General features: G+C 36.0%; 1 protein-coding gene and 1 non-coding gene across 10 annotated transcripts in view; one reads left to right on the forward strand and one right to left on the reverse strand.

The window, feature by feature from the left end:
- LOC116776265 (protein daughterless) overlaps positions 1-21,253 on the forward strand; it is a 54,145-nt gene that overhangs the window by 30,880 nt on the left and 2,012 nt on the right. For 2 of the 9 annotated variants that reach the window (XM_061525224.1, XM_032669412.2), the window contains 11 exons: positions 16,158-16,320; positions 16,564-16,700; positions 16,807-16,995; positions 17,109-17,228; positions 17,980-18,048; positions 18,447-18,549; positions 18,661-18,741; positions 19,007-19,109; positions 19,369-19,467; positions 20,674-20,819; positions 21,118-21,227. In XM_061525224.1, coding sequence (XP_061381208.1) covers positions 16,158-16,320; positions 16,564-16,700; positions 16,807-16,995; positions 17,109-17,228; positions 17,980-18,048; positions 18,447-18,549; positions 18,661-18,741; positions 19,007-19,109; positions 19,369-19,467; positions 20,674-20,819; positions 21,118-21,227 — 1,320 coding nt within the window. The other 7 variants (XM_032669409.2, XM_032669410.2, XM_061525223.1 and 4 more) reach the window with 7 other exon arrangements.
- On the reverse strand, positions 8,724-8,796 carry Trnam-cau (transfer RNA methionine (anticodon CAU)). Its single transcript has one exon. It is a non-coding gene; the product is annotated as a tRNA-Met (tRNA).

Genomic DNA, 21,253 nt, shown 5'->3' on the forward strand with positions numbered 1-21,253 from the left:
TAGGGCGATTTAATTGCTCCCTGCATTATTTACACCATGGGATACTGGCGAGTTTATGGCATTTTGATGGATATCATGATACCGGAAAATAACTGATCTATAAATGATCACTTTAATATAATTTGACATCCATATTGGAGATTTGCGACGAAGATATTGCGTCTTAAAGCTATTCATATTAAGGAATAGTAAACACGTTTGATCTTTTATATGTTGGAGACGTCAACGATAATATTTATTTTGATAAGGAAATACGATCTCTAGAAGTAATTAGTATCCATGAAGTTAATGTAATGTCTAATGCCTATGTCGTAATATATAATAGTTATAAACGAACAATCTACAAACCCTCCAAGTGTATTGTAAAAGAAACTATGACCAAGTATTACTATCACCGGCTTACACTATCAATGCGACGTTGCCGCTCCTCACCCCTCCGCCGCTGTTAGAGGGGGACCGGTGTATACAGACGCACCACTCTAACACTACACCCTACGGTGACGTCACCACACACGAAACTCGAACTTCATGTCTTAGAGATAAGGTCCAATGTCGGATTGTAAGAGTTCTTCAATATTTCAAGGGCAGTAGAGGGAGACACCGACGGAGAAAAGTTTTGAAAATTGTTCCAACGGAACTTTGGATTAGTTGTAATTTGTATAAAGTTGACTCACACGAATTATATACAATTATAGCATTTATAACGTATGATTTATATATATAAATATGAGCGTATTTATCATAGAAATGGATGGATGGATTAGAAAAAAAAACTCGCTAATTACAAGACCATATAGTGTATAATATTTTATTCATGATCCGACAACGATTATAAAATATATATATAATTAAAACGTACTACGACATAACCTGTACAGCTCTATAAGATTGAGAAGGGATCGCAAATAATTAGGTTGACTTTAACATAATTAAAAATAATATAAATTAAAACACGAACTATAATATGATATTATTAAGTTAGGAGAGGTTCTCATTATCCATTACGTAAACGACTGATTGGAATATAAAGACGACTGACGGAGACTGTGGAAGAGGTTCCATTTTCAAATACAAAGGAGTTTCTATACAATATTTATTAAAAAATAAACAGAAATGACCATAGAGGTTCTATTTCTGTAAATAGTTTCGATTGTAACGTTCCTTTTTTAAAAAATACTTTTTTTTAAATAGCCTGGAGATTCAATATCAAGAGCAGTTATGACATGTCATAGTTCGAACTGTTCTCGACTGCTCTGGATATAAATACATTTAATATGAAAAATATATGTAACGGTAATGAGATCGTTTTCTATTGTATAACAGCATTTAATATAAACATATCGCACAGTTGTATAGACTTATATAACGAGGCTGTTATTTATGTAACCAGCGAGAGCGACTAGCGGCGACCCCCCGGTCTGTCCCTGTACAAACTGACGTCAACCTGTATTATATTAAATTCAGGGATGATACTCGTGTGACATTTTGTATACCATTACATGTTATTTTCATGATTACATATAATAACAGACTAACATTATTTATTTCTATATATAAAATATTTCATACATTATATTGTATATTATATGTTAGTTGTATTTAAACAGGGTGCGGTTGGTGAATTGTGTTAAAGTTGTTTAGGTCGTACTAACTATTACAACATTATTTACCTGTTTTAAACTGGGATTTGTTCCTACTATCATTATGGTAGAGTTTCTCTATTCAGTATGTATGTATGTATTTAACACTGTAAATATAAAACGTCTGGAATTGCCATAATTAATTATTTAATGAAATTAATTAAGGAATATAAATACGAAATATGTATTTCCTTTAGTATTTGAATGTTTTAAAAATTACGCTCAATAAATATATATTTTTAACGCTTAAAGATAATTATTATAATTGATGTATATTTATAGTTTATCTTGAATATTTATGTTCTTAAAATATTAACTAAACAGGTCTTAAATATAATTAGTGAGAATTAAATATTAAACTAACATAGTACTGACATTCAATAGTAAATTTTTATATTTTTTTACCACGAGAAAATCGGTATATATTAAAATAACACATTCTATGTAGATATATTTAATTTAAGACACAATGATACAAAATATACTGATGTAATTATTCTTTATAAGTTTCTATTCGACCTCGGCAGTCTATAATATCGTATAATAAAACCTCCTTTTTATTTAATGGCTGTACATTGTATAAGTTCTAAGCTCGCTGAAAATTAAAAAGAAGTTGTTCACAAACTTTAACCTTATTACTGGCTGGAGGTGCGGCAACGTCGCAAGGGATACCATCATATACAGAGCTTTTATACCTCGATCTAGGGTAAATTATTTGTTCATGACACTTTAACTGTCACGTGTATTATAATTATTTGCAGTGTATTAAAAAAGCAAAGTATCTCAAAGCTCAATAAGACTTAATGTTAAATAATCGAAATATTAAATTTATTATTTGACAAAACATAAATATATAACAGCAAGGAATGTATAACTTTTTAATTGTTTTTTAAAATATCATACATGTTTTTTAAAGTAATAAAACAATAGTTTAAATGCAAGAAGTATTGTAATATATCGTCGACCGGCCCGGGGGAAGAGTGTGTCGGGGGTGGCAACACTGCGAGTGAGCGGCGTTCGTCAGTCGGCCGTGGACCGCGGCGTGTGTCGCATGTGTTGCGCGTTACGTGTATCTAGTCTGTAGTAACGGTCAGCGTGTAGCGTGTGTAAAGCTTTGTCTCTAGTGTTTATAGTGTATGTGATAGTTGTCCACATTATATGGATTGGATTTTAACGGTTTGGAATATTTATTTATTACTATTATTGTTTATATTATATAGTGATTATTGCCGGAGCTCGTAATACTTGTCTTGTTCTTTGTACGCTCGAGAAAAAAGGACGAACGAGAGGATATACGATATCGTTTAATAGTGTAATTGAATTGATTGACAATTATTAAGTACGAGATGCACATTCATTAGGAATTAAATATATACTGACATTGATTTTATAAATCTTTTCTTAAACAATAATATTTAGGACGAATTAAAATTAATTCTTCATTATTTTATACATACCTCATGATTATCATTCAACACGTGTCTAGTTTTGGGTTTCTCTACAACTCGAACTCAGTGCTAACTATTAATTGAAGCAACACATGTTATTAATAGATAAACTATGAACCGAAGACGCAAGGCTTGATACAACACATAGTTTTAATGGCAAAATAAAAATGGCGGTGATTTTTTCATTACATTATTCATAATAAAATATATTATGAACGGTTTAAAATTAAAAAATTTGTTGACCAATTACGTTAATATCTATATGATCAGCATCGATGCCAGATTACATCAAAATCGATACAGCATTTTTATAGCGAAAATATATCAGTTTAAGGACATAAAAAAACATTACTACTATTTGTAATATATAGGTTGGTTAAATTTGGTTTGTGAGCTATTCTCGTCTCACCAGGTGACACAAATATACTTACAATTTAAATACTACTGATAGTTTTATTAAATTGATATTTTTTTATACTTTTGTATTGCATTAGACTTGAAAAAAAAACATTTTTCAGTGCATCAGAACAGTGTAGCATTTGAATGAAATTAGTTTAGCAGTTATTACGTCGATGACGGACATACACAATGAAACATTAATCATAACTAATATTAACAATCTAACATAGTATGTAACGAATTACCAAAGCTATTAATGTTAATATATATACGTATATATTGTACTGAAGTGATTTATTTTTCTTTCTGCTCATTAATTTTCATAGTAATATCTTTTTGGTGCTCACTATATTATGCTATGATATAATTATGTATGTTTTGTTATAATATGTATAAAAAATTATTATAATTCATTATGTATAAAAGAAATTCGTGTTAGTTGAATTATATATAACTCAAGAACGGCTGTACGGGTTTTGATGAAACTTGGCGGAGAGATAGCTTGGAACCAGGAAAAGGACAGGGGATACGTATCATACGTTCGAAAAAAGAAAACGAAAATAAGTTGATAAAATCCTAAATCGTACTTACTGCCTTTAAGGAGGAACAGAGTTCGCCCGGTCAGCTATACATTTCTAATACTATGATTAATAAAACTAACACAGACGAAGTCGCGGGCAAAAACTAGTGATATACAAATATATAATCTAGTTGCATTAATATAAGTTATTATTTATTCATAGAAATATTTATATGACATATTTAAATCGCATGCTGTAACTCTCACTCCCTCCAGTACCAGTCACTTACCTCACAACAACGAGTGCATACGTTGAACGTAACACGGACAGTATTTAGGTATGTACGAATTAGTTGAAGACTTTAAAACTGTCCGTGTTTAGTACGGTTATGTGAACTATTGTTATGTGCTTACTATCCATGGCCTTAGTACGATTTTTCTTTCATCAACTCTAAGACGGACTTTTTCGAAATTTTTTTTCCATTCGGTTGTCGTAAACCATATTTTTCTATTATATTCATGAACGAACAACTACTACTTTTAAGTTCCCGTCGAACCCTCGCTCTAGAGCTTCACGGCGTATTATAAGTTGCTCTGCTATATAAAGACTTGGTAATTTTATTAATATTTAAATGAAACTACTATTATTCGGATATAGTACGGGCAGGCCCGTACTATATCCGAATAATAGTAGTTTCATTTAAATGAATAAAACTCGCGAAAATCTTAGATCTCAATAATTTTATTAATAATCAGTTTAGTGTACGTCCTGAATGATACAAACTCACATAGTAATAGTTTTTAAATTAATCAAATCAAATCTATCAGCTATTTAACGATAAACACCTGGAGGAAAAGTGATAACAGACAGCGGAATTAGGTTTTGTGATAACGAGAAATTGAATTAATACGAACATGTCGCTTTGGAACGGAGGGATCGATTTTGATAAGACTCTGCAATACAACAGGACACTCCGGATATAAAAATAGTGGTAAACAAAATAAACATATATATGATTTGAATAAGTTTTTAACAGAATTATATATTTTTTTAATGTTAAATACTTAAATAATATACATATATATATATATATATATATTATATTATATTATATCTTATTAAATATTTAAAATAAATGTACGCACATTTGTATTTAATTTGACCCATAAATATTACTAGATATATAACTATTACTGTACAATTAACACAAGTTTGTGTTACACTTCACACGAAGCGTTTTGCGTTATTTATTCAATAGAATACGTTAATAACTTAATACTATAACGTGCGGAGTACGTATGTAGACGGACAAGCAAACTTGTCGTAAGGATAAACAAGTAAATAGCGCTCATTTAATTACTTGTTATTATATTTAATGTTAAATCGACTTTAAAATAAGAAAAAATATATTTATTGTATGTTAATTTCGATTATAATCTTTAATTATATGGTATTTGATGTTAAATTCGTTTGTTAAAAAAAAAAATTTTTTCCCTAGTATCACACCGACATTACGCTTGATTAAATTCGTATACTTTTTTCCAAATCACAACAGATCTGAACCATATTTCCAAGCAGAATTCCAGCGTTAGATTTCCAGATGTAATAATCGTTGGAAAGCTCGCCGTTTAGTCTATAATATATTCATGAAAGCTAAGACACGAACCTGTGATATAAAAAAAATAATAATAAGCGAGCGTAGATATGAAAGGATATGTTGCAAAAGAAATTATACGAAAGCAAGGTAACAGAGCTATCAATTAAAATGTTCATAATCTATGCATGTACGTCCCCATCGATTTTTATTCGCGATGGTTGTACATAACGTATTCATGAGGCGGAGGACACGCTGGGCGTTCTTATTGCTCGCTGGTTATGTACTTATATAATACATAAGGTCTTTAATAATTTTTATTATATTTAAGTTTTGTTTCACTAGTATATATGACAACGAACCGTCCGCACTCAGGATCGATCGTTGAGACCGTCTCTGACAGCGTTGCGTGTGTGTGTGTGTGTGTATGTATGTATGTATGTCATGTTACATTCATCTCATTAACTAGTATTAACATGGTGGATGTTTTTTAATATTTATGTTTAAAACAAATAATGTATAAAATCTGTTTTGCTCAATCGATTTTGATGTTACTTTTTGTTTCCGTTAATTTGTCTCGCGATCAGTTAAAGTCAGTAGTCCGCGAGGATAATTAATAAGAGTTCTTGAAAGATTACACTCATTCTCTATAAAACAGAAATTAATTATTTTACATATATTTCTTTATAATGCCAATTTAAAATTTATAAGGGTCATAAGTAGATCGTTCAAGTCGAAAGTAACATACTCGGAGGGTCTCAACTGGTGCAGTGTGGATCTCGTGTCGAATCAAGTCACATCCGCCGAGGCCGGGGGCGGATGTGTCACCCCGTGTGTACATCCGCTGACTACCAGCCGTGGAGTACAGTGACACGGAGACACGAGATCTGAGGGCTGTACCGGAGGCTGCGAGATCTGTAGAGATTTGACATAAAAATATTTCTCATTGAGGATTTTATAGGTGACGCAAAATCTGAAACAAATATATAGTAAAGTAGTAATAAATTAAGTATCTTTTCCGTACGGGACCAACAAACACACATAATACATATACGTTTTTTCTTTTCTAACAAAATATAATGAAATGTTATAACCATATCCTATATTTATAAAGATACTAGGATCAATTATTTTGAATTTTTAATTTATGTACATAGTTAAAAAATATATAGGTTATGCCTTATTGTATGGTATGGTCAAGTAACAAACAGATATATGTACTGAAATAAATAACACAAAATATACATACAACCCTTTTATAATACATTAATATCATCAATTACAATGAAAACCTCAGTACATAGATTCATTGTATATTCCTAGTTATTAAGTTTGATTCTCATTATAGTTGACAATATAAATGTATGTACGTTTGTCACATACAAAGGCTGCTGTATCTACGAAACTTTCCAGTCAAGCTGCTCGGAGCATATCTAGCTGGTTATATATATATGGTCAATTAAAGCTATTGTGATACTGCTGTATGTATAAGGCCTGGCATGCAAGCCGTCCGACAAGCTATGGAATAAATAAACATGTCGTGTTTGTTGTGTTGTTAGTAACATTTACAATTAATTACAATTTTAATGGACTCGCCGGTCACCAGAAGAGTGCGGACGGCGCACGGCTCGTGATGAGGAATGTCGCCCGGACATACGCACATACACATGCACAGACACACATACATGTATTTTCATTAAATTAACTTTGACATTGCCGTTTAATTTACCGCATACTAAGCCTAGATCCTATCCGGCTCGTCATCTATTTGTAAACAAAAGTCACATACAAATCTGTATGCAAAAGTCACATACAAATCCGAGGCGAGCGTCGCGTGTGTGACTATATACTACTTGTATGTACGTATCGACTTGTGATATTAATTAAGGATATATAATAATTATATATTACATACGATATAATACAGATAACCTCTTGGTTGCGTATTATACGGGAACATACATACACACATAGATGTACACACTGCAGTGGCGGCCGACTGTCTAGTGGAGGAAGAGCGAAAGTTACAAATAAACTAACTAAACACTACGCCCAGCTCCCGGCGATGTCTGCAAATATCATAATAGTGTATCATACCAGCCTACGTGTATATAATAATTATTGTAAGTATATATGTATGTTTGTATGTCCTTCGATATCAATCCAATAATTTCTCCTCGCCGAAACCCAAAAAATATATATAATTAATTACTCATACATGTAAACCGCGTTCATTATTTTGATACTAAACATGAATGGGAACGGCTGTGACGTTTCCGATGCTGTTAAACGAATTCAATTGTCGATATATATGAAGTGTATCATAATTATAATATCGTTTTTTGTAACTTATCATACGTTTTAATATAATATATATAGGTGTCTCACAAATAAGAACAGAATGATATTTATTTTAGTAATAAACTGTAGGCTCGGCTTTTTAAGTAATATTCAGTAATAAACTATTCTAGTAATACTCTTAACCATGTTAACAAACATGTATATGTATACGTGTGTATAATTCTACTGTACATGTGTGTGTGTGTGTCACTGAACTCCTAAACGGCTGGACCGATTTCAATAAAATTTTCGTATACATTCATGTTTCGCTCCAGATGGTTTAGATTCACAGATGAGTCCGGCAGATGGCGCTGTAGTCTGTACCTTGGTTATTTAAAATGGAAAGGCTGCAACGTAGGTTAATTTGTTATATATTGTTTTAGCACACTTTTTAGCACACTTGACGGAGTCGCGGGTCAAAACTAGTATATATATATAAAACGACAGAGCCTTCGTGATTTGATAATAATAAATAAGTTTTTAATATGTACTCATCTTGTTTTATCTTTTATTGATTTTGTTACAAACCCGTATGAAGTAATCATCACTGACCTCTGTATATTCTTTAAAAGATTATGATTCATAACATCACAATTATAATAATGTCTTGTTGTAACACGTGCATGTATTTATATAATTTTTGTATGTATAAATGTGTTATCGCATATCTCCTCAACTATAGCAATCGGACATCTACAGACGAACAGTGCGTCATAGATGTATTATATCAGGGTATTTCATTGTGTGTTATGAAAAAAAAAGAAATAACTAAAAAAAGTTATGCCCCGGGTGAGGATCGAACTCACGACCTTAAGATTATGAGACTTACGCGCTGCCTACTGCGCCACCGAGGCTTGTGAGCACAATGTGAAATAGGCTAAAAGTTAACATTATATATGTGTATATATATATATATATATATATTTATATGTATAATGTTATCACAGAAAATACTATTATAACCTTGACCCGACCCCAAATACACGTGTCGAACGAATTTTACCGCTGGAGAGATGCAGGTGTTGTCGGAACAGGTGTTCGCCGGACCTGCTGATGATTGCGTAATTGAAAAATGTCACTATGAGGGGCTCCGGGCCACGGAGATATTTATCATAATTGTTTTGATTTTAGAAAACTGAACAGTGTCTTACGTTATAAATGAGAAAGTTTGTTAGATAGCCCCCTTAGACCTACACCTGGGTCGCAAGTCTCAGGCACTGTTGTAGCTCCTCTCCCGGCACCCGCACGGTGAATCCATGGAATGCTGAGAGGTTTCGTCTCTCATTCCAGCACAAATTGTTGCAAGATCTTTGATGACAATTACTAGTACTGTAGCCCTGATATCAGTAACACATATGCCATACCGCGGTATTCCGTGCAATTTCCCTGGAAGAACATGAACGTTGTGTCGAAATACATACGAATATGACGTCACGTATCACAACTATAGAGGGCGCTGACTGTTCGTTACTTTAATAAACACAAATACATATGAAGCCGCGTGCGGAGACTATGCGAGTGACAAATTAGACGAGCACATAAAATATATTGTCGCATAGGAATTCACGATGTTTTTAGGCGATCGGAAAGAAAAAAAAATCCAGGTCACATGCGTCGTAAAGTCGAGAGAGACGGGAATCGAACCGGTTACAAACAGCTGGCGTTCGGCGGACTGGCCGAGCTGCGGGCAGGTGATCACTGATGCAACTCGCCTATATATCATATATATATATATACACATTATGTATTTAATTGATTGTAAACTTATGTATAATTAAATCGTGGCACTTTTAGGTTAGTCACCCCGACACGTGTAGTTATTTTAACAGTTAATGTAGATCGCAGTTAAATTAAGGAACTTCAGTTCAATTTGACGGTAACGTAGTTGATGATTTCTAAGAATGTATAAAAAATATATTATTTCCTTGATAGCATTGATAAGCATAACAGTATATAAACACATTGTTGACTATGTCCATTGATATATTTCTTATTTTATAGTACATACAACGATTATCCAAAAACGATATCAAAATTCTTTGTTTTTTTTTTCTATCTATGTTTTATCTACAAATGAATCGACTGTCACATACCTAATTAAATTAAAATTATATGAGTTTACATTTAAACAAGACGTATCCGACTTATTATCTATGATATGTTTATTGGTTTTTGTTTTAAACAGAAACAAAACAAACATACATACATATATACGAATAGTATGCTGCGTAAGGTCGTACCCTGACATGATTATCAGACCGACCACCGGCGGTGTCATCGGATACGGCTGTGACATCACGGGATACGGGAACATTGACGGACAAGACTCCGGTTACCGTATCCGATTACCGGGGGCATACCACCACTGGGGGTGGGATGCTGCTTGTAATATTATCGATATTTATAATTAATATGTATAATTCCATCGAAGTTTTAGTTTTACCCTTATCACGTTACTATGAAGTTCTGATTTGATAGCAGATAATTATATTCAAATAATCGATTACAATATATTTTTGAATTATCGATGAGCCATTATTATATATTGAATTGATAGCGTCACCAACCAAGTCAAATGTGACACTATCTGTCTATACTTACACATCCTTAAGGTACATATCATATCATAAGGTACATCCTTAAGGTACATATTGATATAACATCACTAGTGTAACTTAAGGTAGCGAAAGATATAGCTTTACAATGTGCATAATATGTTTTTATTATAATGAAATTTTTGAGTATCGAAGCCCTGTAGTGTATAACACAAAAAAAAATATCGACATTTGGAGAGCGCGCATATCATAATACTCTCACGATTTTAATATGGATACAAGATTGATAGTTTCGTAAAGGTGTACGTAGCATAATTCATAAATCGTGAGCTCTCTTATTTCATTGTCACCAAACTACCTGCCAACATCCTTAAGGTTTGCGAGCCTAAACGTTATATCTCAAAGACTTAGACATTACATCTCGGTTATATTTTTTCTACGACGTTTTATGATTATTATTTATATATTTGTTGCGTCATCATCATTGATTATGGACGATATATATTTAGGTAAAATTAATAAAATAATAAAAGTGTTAGGAACAGCAATAATGTGCATTTCGTACTTAAAACCGTATTTTATCCGTAGTTTTTGAACGTACCGACAACAAAGCGCAGATTAAGTGTTTCTTTTTTTGTGTTATTCCGCGAGACCGTACCATTGTTCAGCGGCGGGTGGTCGGAGTTACGATGACAGTGTCTATGTAGTTATGAACCGACGCGGCGGTCCACTACAATATGGACAACGATTTCCTGCCCGCGGATCCACCTCCCACGCCGGGATACAAGACGGATCTGGCATCGGAGTACTTCAGCACCTTCAATCAGATATGCGACAACTACAGAGACTCGGACGTCAACCTGAGACAGACGTCGGATTCCTTGAGGATATCCTCGGAGATACTCGACGGTGGCAGGGAATTCATCAGCACGGACTTCATCAGTAGGAAGGAGGGCCCCTACGAGTATGAGAGGTTCCTCAATTCGAAGGACGAACAGATATTCCAGTTCGGCCAGCCTGATGCGTCGGCTCTGTTGAGGCACAGGGCCAGGAGGAGGTTCAATGAGGAACACGGCCTCCAACAGCCGGGGGCCACCAGTCAAGAGAGTGGGGTAAGTCGAGCTCGGTGGGTCGCCGTGGGAGTGAAGTTTCTTGTTAAATAGTTGAGGAAACAAATCACTTTCGTGGGATCAGATAATTGTATAACTATGTTCGTCTTATTTAATATTTTTTTCGTCTGTCGGAAGAAATTTAATAACTCCTCACAATATGGTCGTATAAGCAGACTCCACCCTCCATTATTTTTATCTCCCGTATTTGTCATTATTTAATCTTTATTATAAAATTCGTTTGAGAAAGAAAATCAACCATGATTCAGGAATGTTACAATTAAAAAATGTATTCGTAAAATACTATAAAATTCTATAATAGTCTAAGCTCAGGCCACAATCACGTCTCCAGAGTAGTAGTGGACACGTACACCCACGATCATCTAAATTGGACGCTAATTACGTACAAAAGTATCATTAGATATATTTATTTGCTCTTCATCTATATTTAGCGTCTTGGAATGTTTTGCTATTTCGTCAGTCTGTTACTAGTGTGTAACAACTTAAAACCTACAGTAACGTAGTTCAGACGTATGTCTTAATGTATATAATAGGATTATTACTCACGGAAAACGTTGAGACTGTCTTTGTTTAGGTGGACGTTGAAAACTTGTTGTAAGGCTGCTGGCCAGTTGTATGTCTAGTGTCAAGTGTCGTTTAAGGTTTTGGGTGAGAAATAACTTATTTCATTTAAATCGAAACTAAATCTTGTATACCTTAATCATAGGCTTCAAACGGGCTGGATGTATGGTTTCTACCATCTCTAGCATCTGATGGTGATGACCTTCATTCGACCTTAACAATAATTCCCACAGCGTTGTCTTGTCCTCCTCGTCACCCCCTCACACCCTCACCCCCTCACCCTCACCTCGGTAACTTTACACCAGGCACTTGATGTTAATGGCGTGTAACGCTACCCTGGTTCAATTATTGCCCTCGACGAGTGATGGGGTTCACTGTAGACTGATAGTTTATAGATCAGATAAAATTATATGTTATTGCAATAGCTTCAGCTTCTATGTCGGTTAAAAGGAAGTTCCTTTTTTGTGTTCTGCTTTAAGTAGACATATATATATTTTTTTTTAATAAATCTAAGGCCATGAATAGATTTTAATAAGATGTTCTTGGTTTATGAGATGGAGTATCCTGTAATTTTATATATATATTCGTATGTATGTCTTCTGCTTTTGTTTTCGTATTTAAATGCTAATGTCTGAAACTCCCTCCGTGATAATTTGTATTTAATTCACTATAATAATTATTTTTATTTAACTATTATATTCTCACACAATGGCTGTTAGTACTGGGTGTGTTATATTATATATGGAGACAGTAGGAATCTGAATTCCAGGCATTCTTAGTCATTAACAGTCGGAGGTGGTGACGTCACTATAATAATATGTCAGTAGCTTTGGTACCCACATACATACATACATACTAATAGCATATACAAGTATGTAGGGTATTAATGGCCGATTCTTACGGGAATTCAACCTGAGACGTGCACGTTGTAAAATTTTCCACATAGTACAATAATTATTTTTTCAGTATTTAATGATTGACTGTGGAATTAAACCGACTTTTTAGTTCAGTTTTTTTTTTTTAATATTTTATACAAAGTCGTCTTTATGATTCTCACTTTTCTCTTTTCTATAACTTGACAGTTTTGTAGTTAAAGTTTTATTAAAAGCAGCGCAGTCTCGGCGTGTAGGGTTATTGAAACTCTTCTAAACCAGTACCAATATATTCTTGTGTCTTAGTTTTACGTTCAGTCAATTTAAGAGTCATATTTAACTGTTATAATATACGGAAATTTTGTTTCCATTAAAGTTATACCTATTATATATTAATGAAGTATATGTCTCCTTGTCCGGTTATTTGTTGAGAACAAACGAAATTCTCTGTTTTTTTATTATTATTATTATTTTTTGTATAAAAAACTATTAACAATATATAAGTGTAATCAAAATCGATACAGTCATCAAGTCAGTTGATCAGACAGGAAATGCCTTTATAACAGCACTAGCTTCCCGAGATGAGATTCCCGTGGGATGATAGATTTTTTGTATTATTTTTACAATACGGTTTTTGATGCCGTTACACTCGAGCATTTCAAATATGATTTTAGACGTTTATTTGACTTCCTGTTGCTTGGGGTGATGTTACTTGTATAAGTGATTTTTTTGTCATAATATTTTATTTTCTCTTATTGAATCTGTATAACATTTTTCTCTTTTATCAAATCTATATATAGATGTAAAGTTACATAAAAATACGGTGAGCGATTTTAACTTTCTTATCGCTTACTGTCAGTTCATACGCTCGTATCTATTTAAATCTTAAAATTAATACTAATATGGATGCTCACTAAAGCTTGCGTGTTCATTACACTCGACTCGTTTTCCGGTTTTTCATTAAAATATATAACTTTAATACTATGCGAATATTTATGAATGAAAATATATTAACGCTCCGCATGTAAGTCTCACGGTTAAAACATGTAGTAAGGATACGTATGTGAAAATCTTCGTAATATTATTTATATTTTACTTGAGAATTTCAGATTTTATATATTAATATAAATACTTGATATGTATATATATATATATATAATAATTATATATATAATTCAATGGAATTTATTCTCAAGTTAGTTATCACTTATATTCGCGAAACTCCGCCTGTACTGAGTCACGGTCTATTGTTATATTTAATGAGAGCGATGAGTTCGAGACGAACAAACATACATATAATTTAGGTTAAACGATATTAAAGCTAAAAAAAAATTTTGTATTAAAATTCATATACAACCTCTTCAACATATATATATATATATATATTTGTGTTCCTTATAATACTTTGTAAGTATATACATGTAATCAATTTAACGAAACAGAGCAGAATATGGCTAAGACGTAATTCTTATCCTTATACAGCAAACAATGATACACTAATATTTGCTGGAACTACATCTGGGGACAATGAAACTGGTTACAACATATATACAGTACACATTAAAACTTAATTTGAAACATATATTTCTTTTATAACACCAAATTATTCTCATGTCATCAAAATCGATGTTGTGGCAACATAAGTAATTTATAAATTTCACTAGAGGGTCGTGGCGTCAAGACACTAGCCATGGCGCTACTTCCGGTGGTATTACAAGTGTGCGCGACTTCCCCCCCCACACACACACACACACACATATAATCATTATTTTATTGCCTGTTTATATAATCAATAAAAATATCCTTCCGAAATTAAATTAAATGTTGTCCACATATATTTTATTGTTCACATAGATGTATAGTTTCATTGGTCGGTAGTGTTTGCAACAATTAGAGGTTTGTCGCGTAACTGACCAATATCGCCGGCCCTTGTACGGAACGTTGCCGTTTAGGAGATTGACCGGGATATACATATATATATATATATACATACATATATATATATATATATGATTTCAATTAAAATCTATTATTTTTTAAATATATATATATCTTGTATGAATAAAATGTGAAAGCGTATGTTGTACAGAAAAAGTTTAGTAGGTTTTTGTGACATATATACACTAATACTATGTTTAAAATAGTTTTATAGCTGCCGATGGCAATGCTCATTGTTCTGTAATATAAATCTAGTATACAATGGTGAAGCTGTTGTAGGTAACTATAGTGAATCGTTATCAGCGGTCTGTTCCGTAGTATGTAGTCTAGAAGTCTTGATATTCAACAAATCGATGCATTACAACGATATTGTTGTTAAATTTTATCTATGTGGTTATAAATCGAGGTCAGAGGTCATCTCTGGACAGAGAGAACACACGCACACACACACAGATATATATATATATATATAAAACACAGTTTTCTAAACTTAAGTCATTAAGTAATAATTTAAGTCAGAATAAATGTACGATATTTGTTCCACTTACAACATTTAACCGAGTATTATCGATAATTGACCGCATATATTTATACGTATAGCTTGTTCATATACAGACAAACATTTCTTCATAAACGCCGTTTTTTTTATACGATACCTTCGTTTTTATAACAAACAAGGCGAACAGAGTCGCGGGCACGAACTAGTCTAATATAAGTGGGCGTACTCATAATGACGACGATTAAAAAAATAGCTTAAGGCAATCATCATTCGCTACGGTCGCTAAAGAAAGTGTTTTAGATTAATCTATTATCAAAAGTATAATAGAATGATATTTAAACGATGTACGAAAATTAATTTCTTCAGTTTTACTTTATAAAAAAATAACTGGACACGAACAAATCAATAGAATCTGTATGAAAAATACCTTTATATCTCGTAACAGTGTATTGATTATATTATAAATATATTAAACGCGTGAAATTTTATATCTAAACAAATCGTATTGATATATATATTGAAAAGAAAATTGTTGATATTTACATAATACGTATGTAATTATTATGTTTATTCTTATTGTTAATACAGTCTTTCCTTTATATATATATAAGATCTTGTAATATTTCTATCATTACAATGTGTTTTTTATCCTGGTTCCAGTACGGCAGCGATGAATTCGGGCACGATTCACCCTCCAGATACGCGTCTCCGAAAGGCGCCGGCGCCAGTGCTGGCTATCAGGAGCCCTACTACGGGGAGTGGGCGGCGGGGTACTACCAGCCGCCGCCGCCCTATCATCATGATCCGTACGCGACGTCGCCGGGTATGTTGTGGACATCATATTATTAGGGATAATATCATTCGTTATGTTTATATATATAAATATATATTTCTGCACAATTTTATGTATGAAATGTTAATTACATAAATCGGTAACATAACAACGGCATAATATAAACTATTGCCATCTACACTTGATGGATGAATGCCAAGTCTTCTCCAGATATAAAAACAATAAGCGCTCAAATATCAATAATAATTGTAAACATGGTCGATCAATTTCCAGGCATATCCGGTGCGCCCACGGACGCGAGCGCGGGCGGGGCGGAGCTGCCTCTGCCGCCCATGTCGTCGTTCCGCGCCGCCGCCCCCGTACACTCGCCCAGCGACCCCATGATAGTCGCCAAGCCGCCCATGCAACCGGTGAGATACTGACAACCGGCTGGCTACATGACCTTTACGACAGACTACTGCATAAATCTTGTAATGCGTGCAAAAAATATTATGTAACGTTGTCCACTGTGTGTAGATGTACGCGGGGTCGGCAAACACCCCATCGGGCGGCGGCGAGGGCGGAGGACCAGCGGGCGGGCCGGGCGCCGGAAGCCTGTCCTCGTACTCGTCTCCCTCCACGCCGGTGCACTCGCCCCCGCCGCTACACGCCAGGCTCTACCCCATGAAACACTCCCCGCACCACCACCACCACCATAACGGACAGGTGATCTCTCTCGCTCTGCATCTACAATGCTGTTGGCGTAGCATCGTGCCGGGTGTGTTCCGCCCGCCCAAAACATCATCACGTGGCTAACAGCGGCTGCCTGTTATTTCCAGCAAGCGAGCTGGGTATCCACGGGTGTGTCGTCCCCACCCACGGCGGCGACGCCCCACGCGCCTCTGACGGGAGCTGTACTCCCGAACGGTCACCAGCACGTCGTGTTCCCACCCGTTATGGTAAAATCTGCTAGGTCTACTCGCGGTCCACTCGACGTACCAGATCTCTGTCCACTACGTTTTAAGGAATTTCTACGTCTACCTCTCAATATCTTCACCAAATGTAAATGTCAATCCCGTATCCTAAGAGCAGTAACAGTAGATTCCTCGAAACGTGTCCGTACAAGCGGCTCACGGCCATGTATATAGCAGCAGAGATCTCTCGGTCTACTCGGCATGAGAACGCATGCTCCCAACTAACTTGTGCTACATTATAATTTCTGTCCCTACAAAAATGTTCCCTCCGATCGCCCAAGCTCGGAGTCGACATTTTTATATATATGTATAGATAATGTGAGCTTTTTTTATTCTGATTTTTATTAAATTACATATAACAGAAAACGTTTGATTTTTCATATAATTAAAAATTATTTAACGCGCGGATGTCAGACGTTGTCTGTTAATGTGTTTTTTTTCGTCTCTTCCCTTTGTGTTTTACGTTGTATATTTAATTAGTAAGCGTGGAGCTAAGCCAGTTGTTTGAGCCGAGTTCGATGTAGTATAGTGTCGTAGTTAGTGTTCAGACTCGTCACCTAGTTACGTATAGCTGTACGAGTATTTAGATAACCTTAGTTGACTATCCAAGGGGGGTGAAGTGTAGTGTCTCGATGACATGTTAAAAAAATATATATATATAAACAAACGGGGGTAAAATCAAACCCGGCTGTTAGCTCCCGCGCTCATCTCACGGGTAACGGGTAACGGGTAACAGGGCGCGCCGGCTGAACAACGCCAGCTAGACGAGGCGATGGTCTTCCTGAGGGAGCACTCCGACGTCGGGGTAAGTACTGACATCTGTATACCGCTGTTACCCCACAGTAATGTCACAGATCACATCATGTAGGTGTTCCAAAATTTAATTTATTCCTGTTACTATCGATACAGCCGTTGAGTCTTTGTGCCAGCATGGTTTTAGTGAGTTTTTTTTTATTGTTTTCCGTAATGTATAACGCTACGCGCCAGTGTATATGGACTTATACGCCGGCGGCTTGTACACAGAGTAGCGACAGGCATGAAGTGAGGCTTTGACTATTTTTACACAGCTTTGGTTTTAACTTTTGAATATTATCAAATATAAAATAGTTCTGAACTTGTGAACGAGTAAATACTGAGGGTAATTAATAATCCTGATGAGCCTTGCGTGTTGTATGTGTGTGTTATACGATGTGTATGTGGCAGGGCGCTCGTATGGAGGAGCGTCTCGACGACGCGATCAACGTCCTGAGGAACCACGCGGAGGCGCCCGACCTGTACCCTCAGGACCACCACGTGCCACCGCCCGGTATGGCACAGATTATACAAAATAATAGATAATTTATATACATTTGCCATCAATATTAATGTAGGGACGTCGTAAATTACCCCCTAGTCATAGATTACCCCCTCATTCCAGGTGCGGTGAGTCGCGTGGGCGCTCTGTCACACCTCCACGAGCCGCCCGTCAAGATGGAGAGGCATCTCATGGCAAATACTAGTCAGTGTTGAATTTATATAGTTATCTTGACACCGATTACTCGGTTACTAAGAAAATATGCGTCTCTCGGAGATGATAAAATGTGATTATTCCAAAAAAAATATGTTCATTATGCCAAAACACAGTTGCAATTTCCTTTACTTTTTTTTTATGATAATCAAAATCAAATTTTAAATGAAAACATCAAAAATTATTAACTGTCCAGTATTACCCTGAACATGTTCTTCGTTACCCTGAACTTATTTTTTTTTCCATCATTTAACAGAGAAACGCAAAGAGCCCCCGGACTCCGGGCTGGACTCGAAGCCTTCCTCGTCAGGCTCTGACGCGCTCACCAAGCCTCCGGGGGGGAAGAGGTCCAGGAGATAGTGAGTAGTGACGTCACCGATCTTTAAGAACTTACTATTAAAGCTATGATACATTTCGTATCACGTAACATCCCTTTTGCTATTTTTTGTAAATAGAACATATCATAGCCGATACAGAAAAGAGTTTATCTATTTGTTTTTTATATATATAATATAAGGGATTGTAGTTAATATATATTTCCTAACAGTAGCAAGATCGATCGTCTGTCTATCTGTCTGTGTGTTACGTTGTTGTATAATGTTCGTTCCGTGTGCTAAGTGTGAACAGCTGCTCGTCCGCTGATGAAGACGAGCTCGACCCGGACGCCAAGGCGGCGCGCGAGAGAGAGAGGAGGCAGGCCAACAACGTGCGGGAGCGGTACGGACATACACACACACACAGACATGGATACACTGAGACACGATTACACACACGCATATAGATACATAGACAAACACACACAAACACACACAGTGACACGTTCACACACACACGCACAAATAGGACACGTATCAGCATGTTCCTCTGTGTGTAAACGCTTCCAATATACACTCGCACATACAGATGACGGTACACGTGAATATTAACATATGTTTGAGAGTATTAAAACACACACACACACACACACACACACATACACACACACCTTGAACCATATATTCATTCTGTAATTCATCATCACCTCATATAAAGTTACTAACATTGTTCCAGAGCTTTCTCTCGCCATTAATATTGGGTCACAGTATTATGTTGTATGTGTCGCGGGAGCTCACAGTAACGTTACTGGTAGCTGTTGTCCAACTATGACTGGGATTAAACAATACTCTGTGTGTGTGAGGGAGACGGCTATATATATGTATATATGTAATATTAAGTGCGAGTGAGAGGAGGTTCTCTCTCACCTGCGTCGTGCATGTCTCTATGTATCGTGCATGTGTATCACGAGCGCAGTCGCCGGTTTCCTACCATGACCATACAGGTGTCCCCTCTCTCGCGCGCTGCCTGCTGGACGGGTGAGGAGAGCTAGGACATTCTCAAGGTACGGCTGTGAGTATGTCTGAGCCCCAGAAGCTGCCTGCGTGACGTCACAGATAGACGGGCGTGTCGATATCTATGTATTGATATGAGAACGGTCAGTATGTGAACTCTAAGTGATGGTAGTTAAGGTCCAAATTGCGAATAGTTGTTCGTCAGCTGACGAGGACGACATGGACCCGGAGGCGAAGGCGGTCCGCGAGAAGGAGAGGCGGCAGGCCAACAACGCCAGGGAGCGGTGAGTGGGGCAACACGCATACACACACACACACTCGGTCTGTTGCCATGACAACCACCACATCTGACTGTAACCGACGCTCCAGTGAGTCACACCTGAGACACACTTAACGTGACGCTGCAAGATGTGTACCGCGTATAAAATGTATTATTTCTTAGTTTGATGATTATATATATACACACACACACATATGGATAATTCCTATATATAAAGGTACCTCAATACTGTGACCCAATATATATATCACTATAAAAACACTCTTCTATATTCTCCTATGTCCTGTGGACTGTATCGTTGTTATCTGTTTCCAGGATACGTATCAGAGACATCAACGAGGCGCTGAAGGAGCTGGGCAGGATGTGTATGACGCACCTGAAGAGTGACAAGCCGCAGACCAAGCTCGGGATCCTCAACATGGCTGTGGAGGTCATTATGACGCTCGAACAGCAAGTCAGAGGTCGGTACACGCGGCTCCCCTGGAGGCAGTGAGCGGACAGCGCGGTGTTTTGTATATATAATGAACAGCCTAAGCCGCTCAGCTGTCAGCGGCTATCTATCAGTAAAAGTATCCTCAGAATCGGTCTATCCGTTTCCGAGGGTAGCCGTAATGAACTGACAGATATTGCTTAAGAATGATATATTTGGTTATACATACCGTGTTTAATGATATATTATATGTAGTAGACATATACATTTTATTTATCTGCATGGACAATTTATAAATGTAACTTATATCTGTCTGTGTCTGAATTCAGAACGCAACCTGAACCCTAAGGCGGCGTGTCTGAAGAGGAGAGAGGAGGAGAAAGCGGAGGACGCGCCCAAACTGTTGGCGGCGCCCATACACCATTACCAGCCCGTCACGGTGGGTACACACACATATACATACCT

This window comes from Danaus plexippus, chromosome 28, assembly GCF_018135715.1.
Source record: "Danaus plexippus chromosome 28, MEX_DaPlex, whole genome shotgun sequence".
Taxonomy (NCBI): domain Eukaryota; kingdom Metazoa; phylum Arthropoda; class Insecta; order Lepidoptera; family Nymphalidae; genus Danaus; species Danaus plexippus.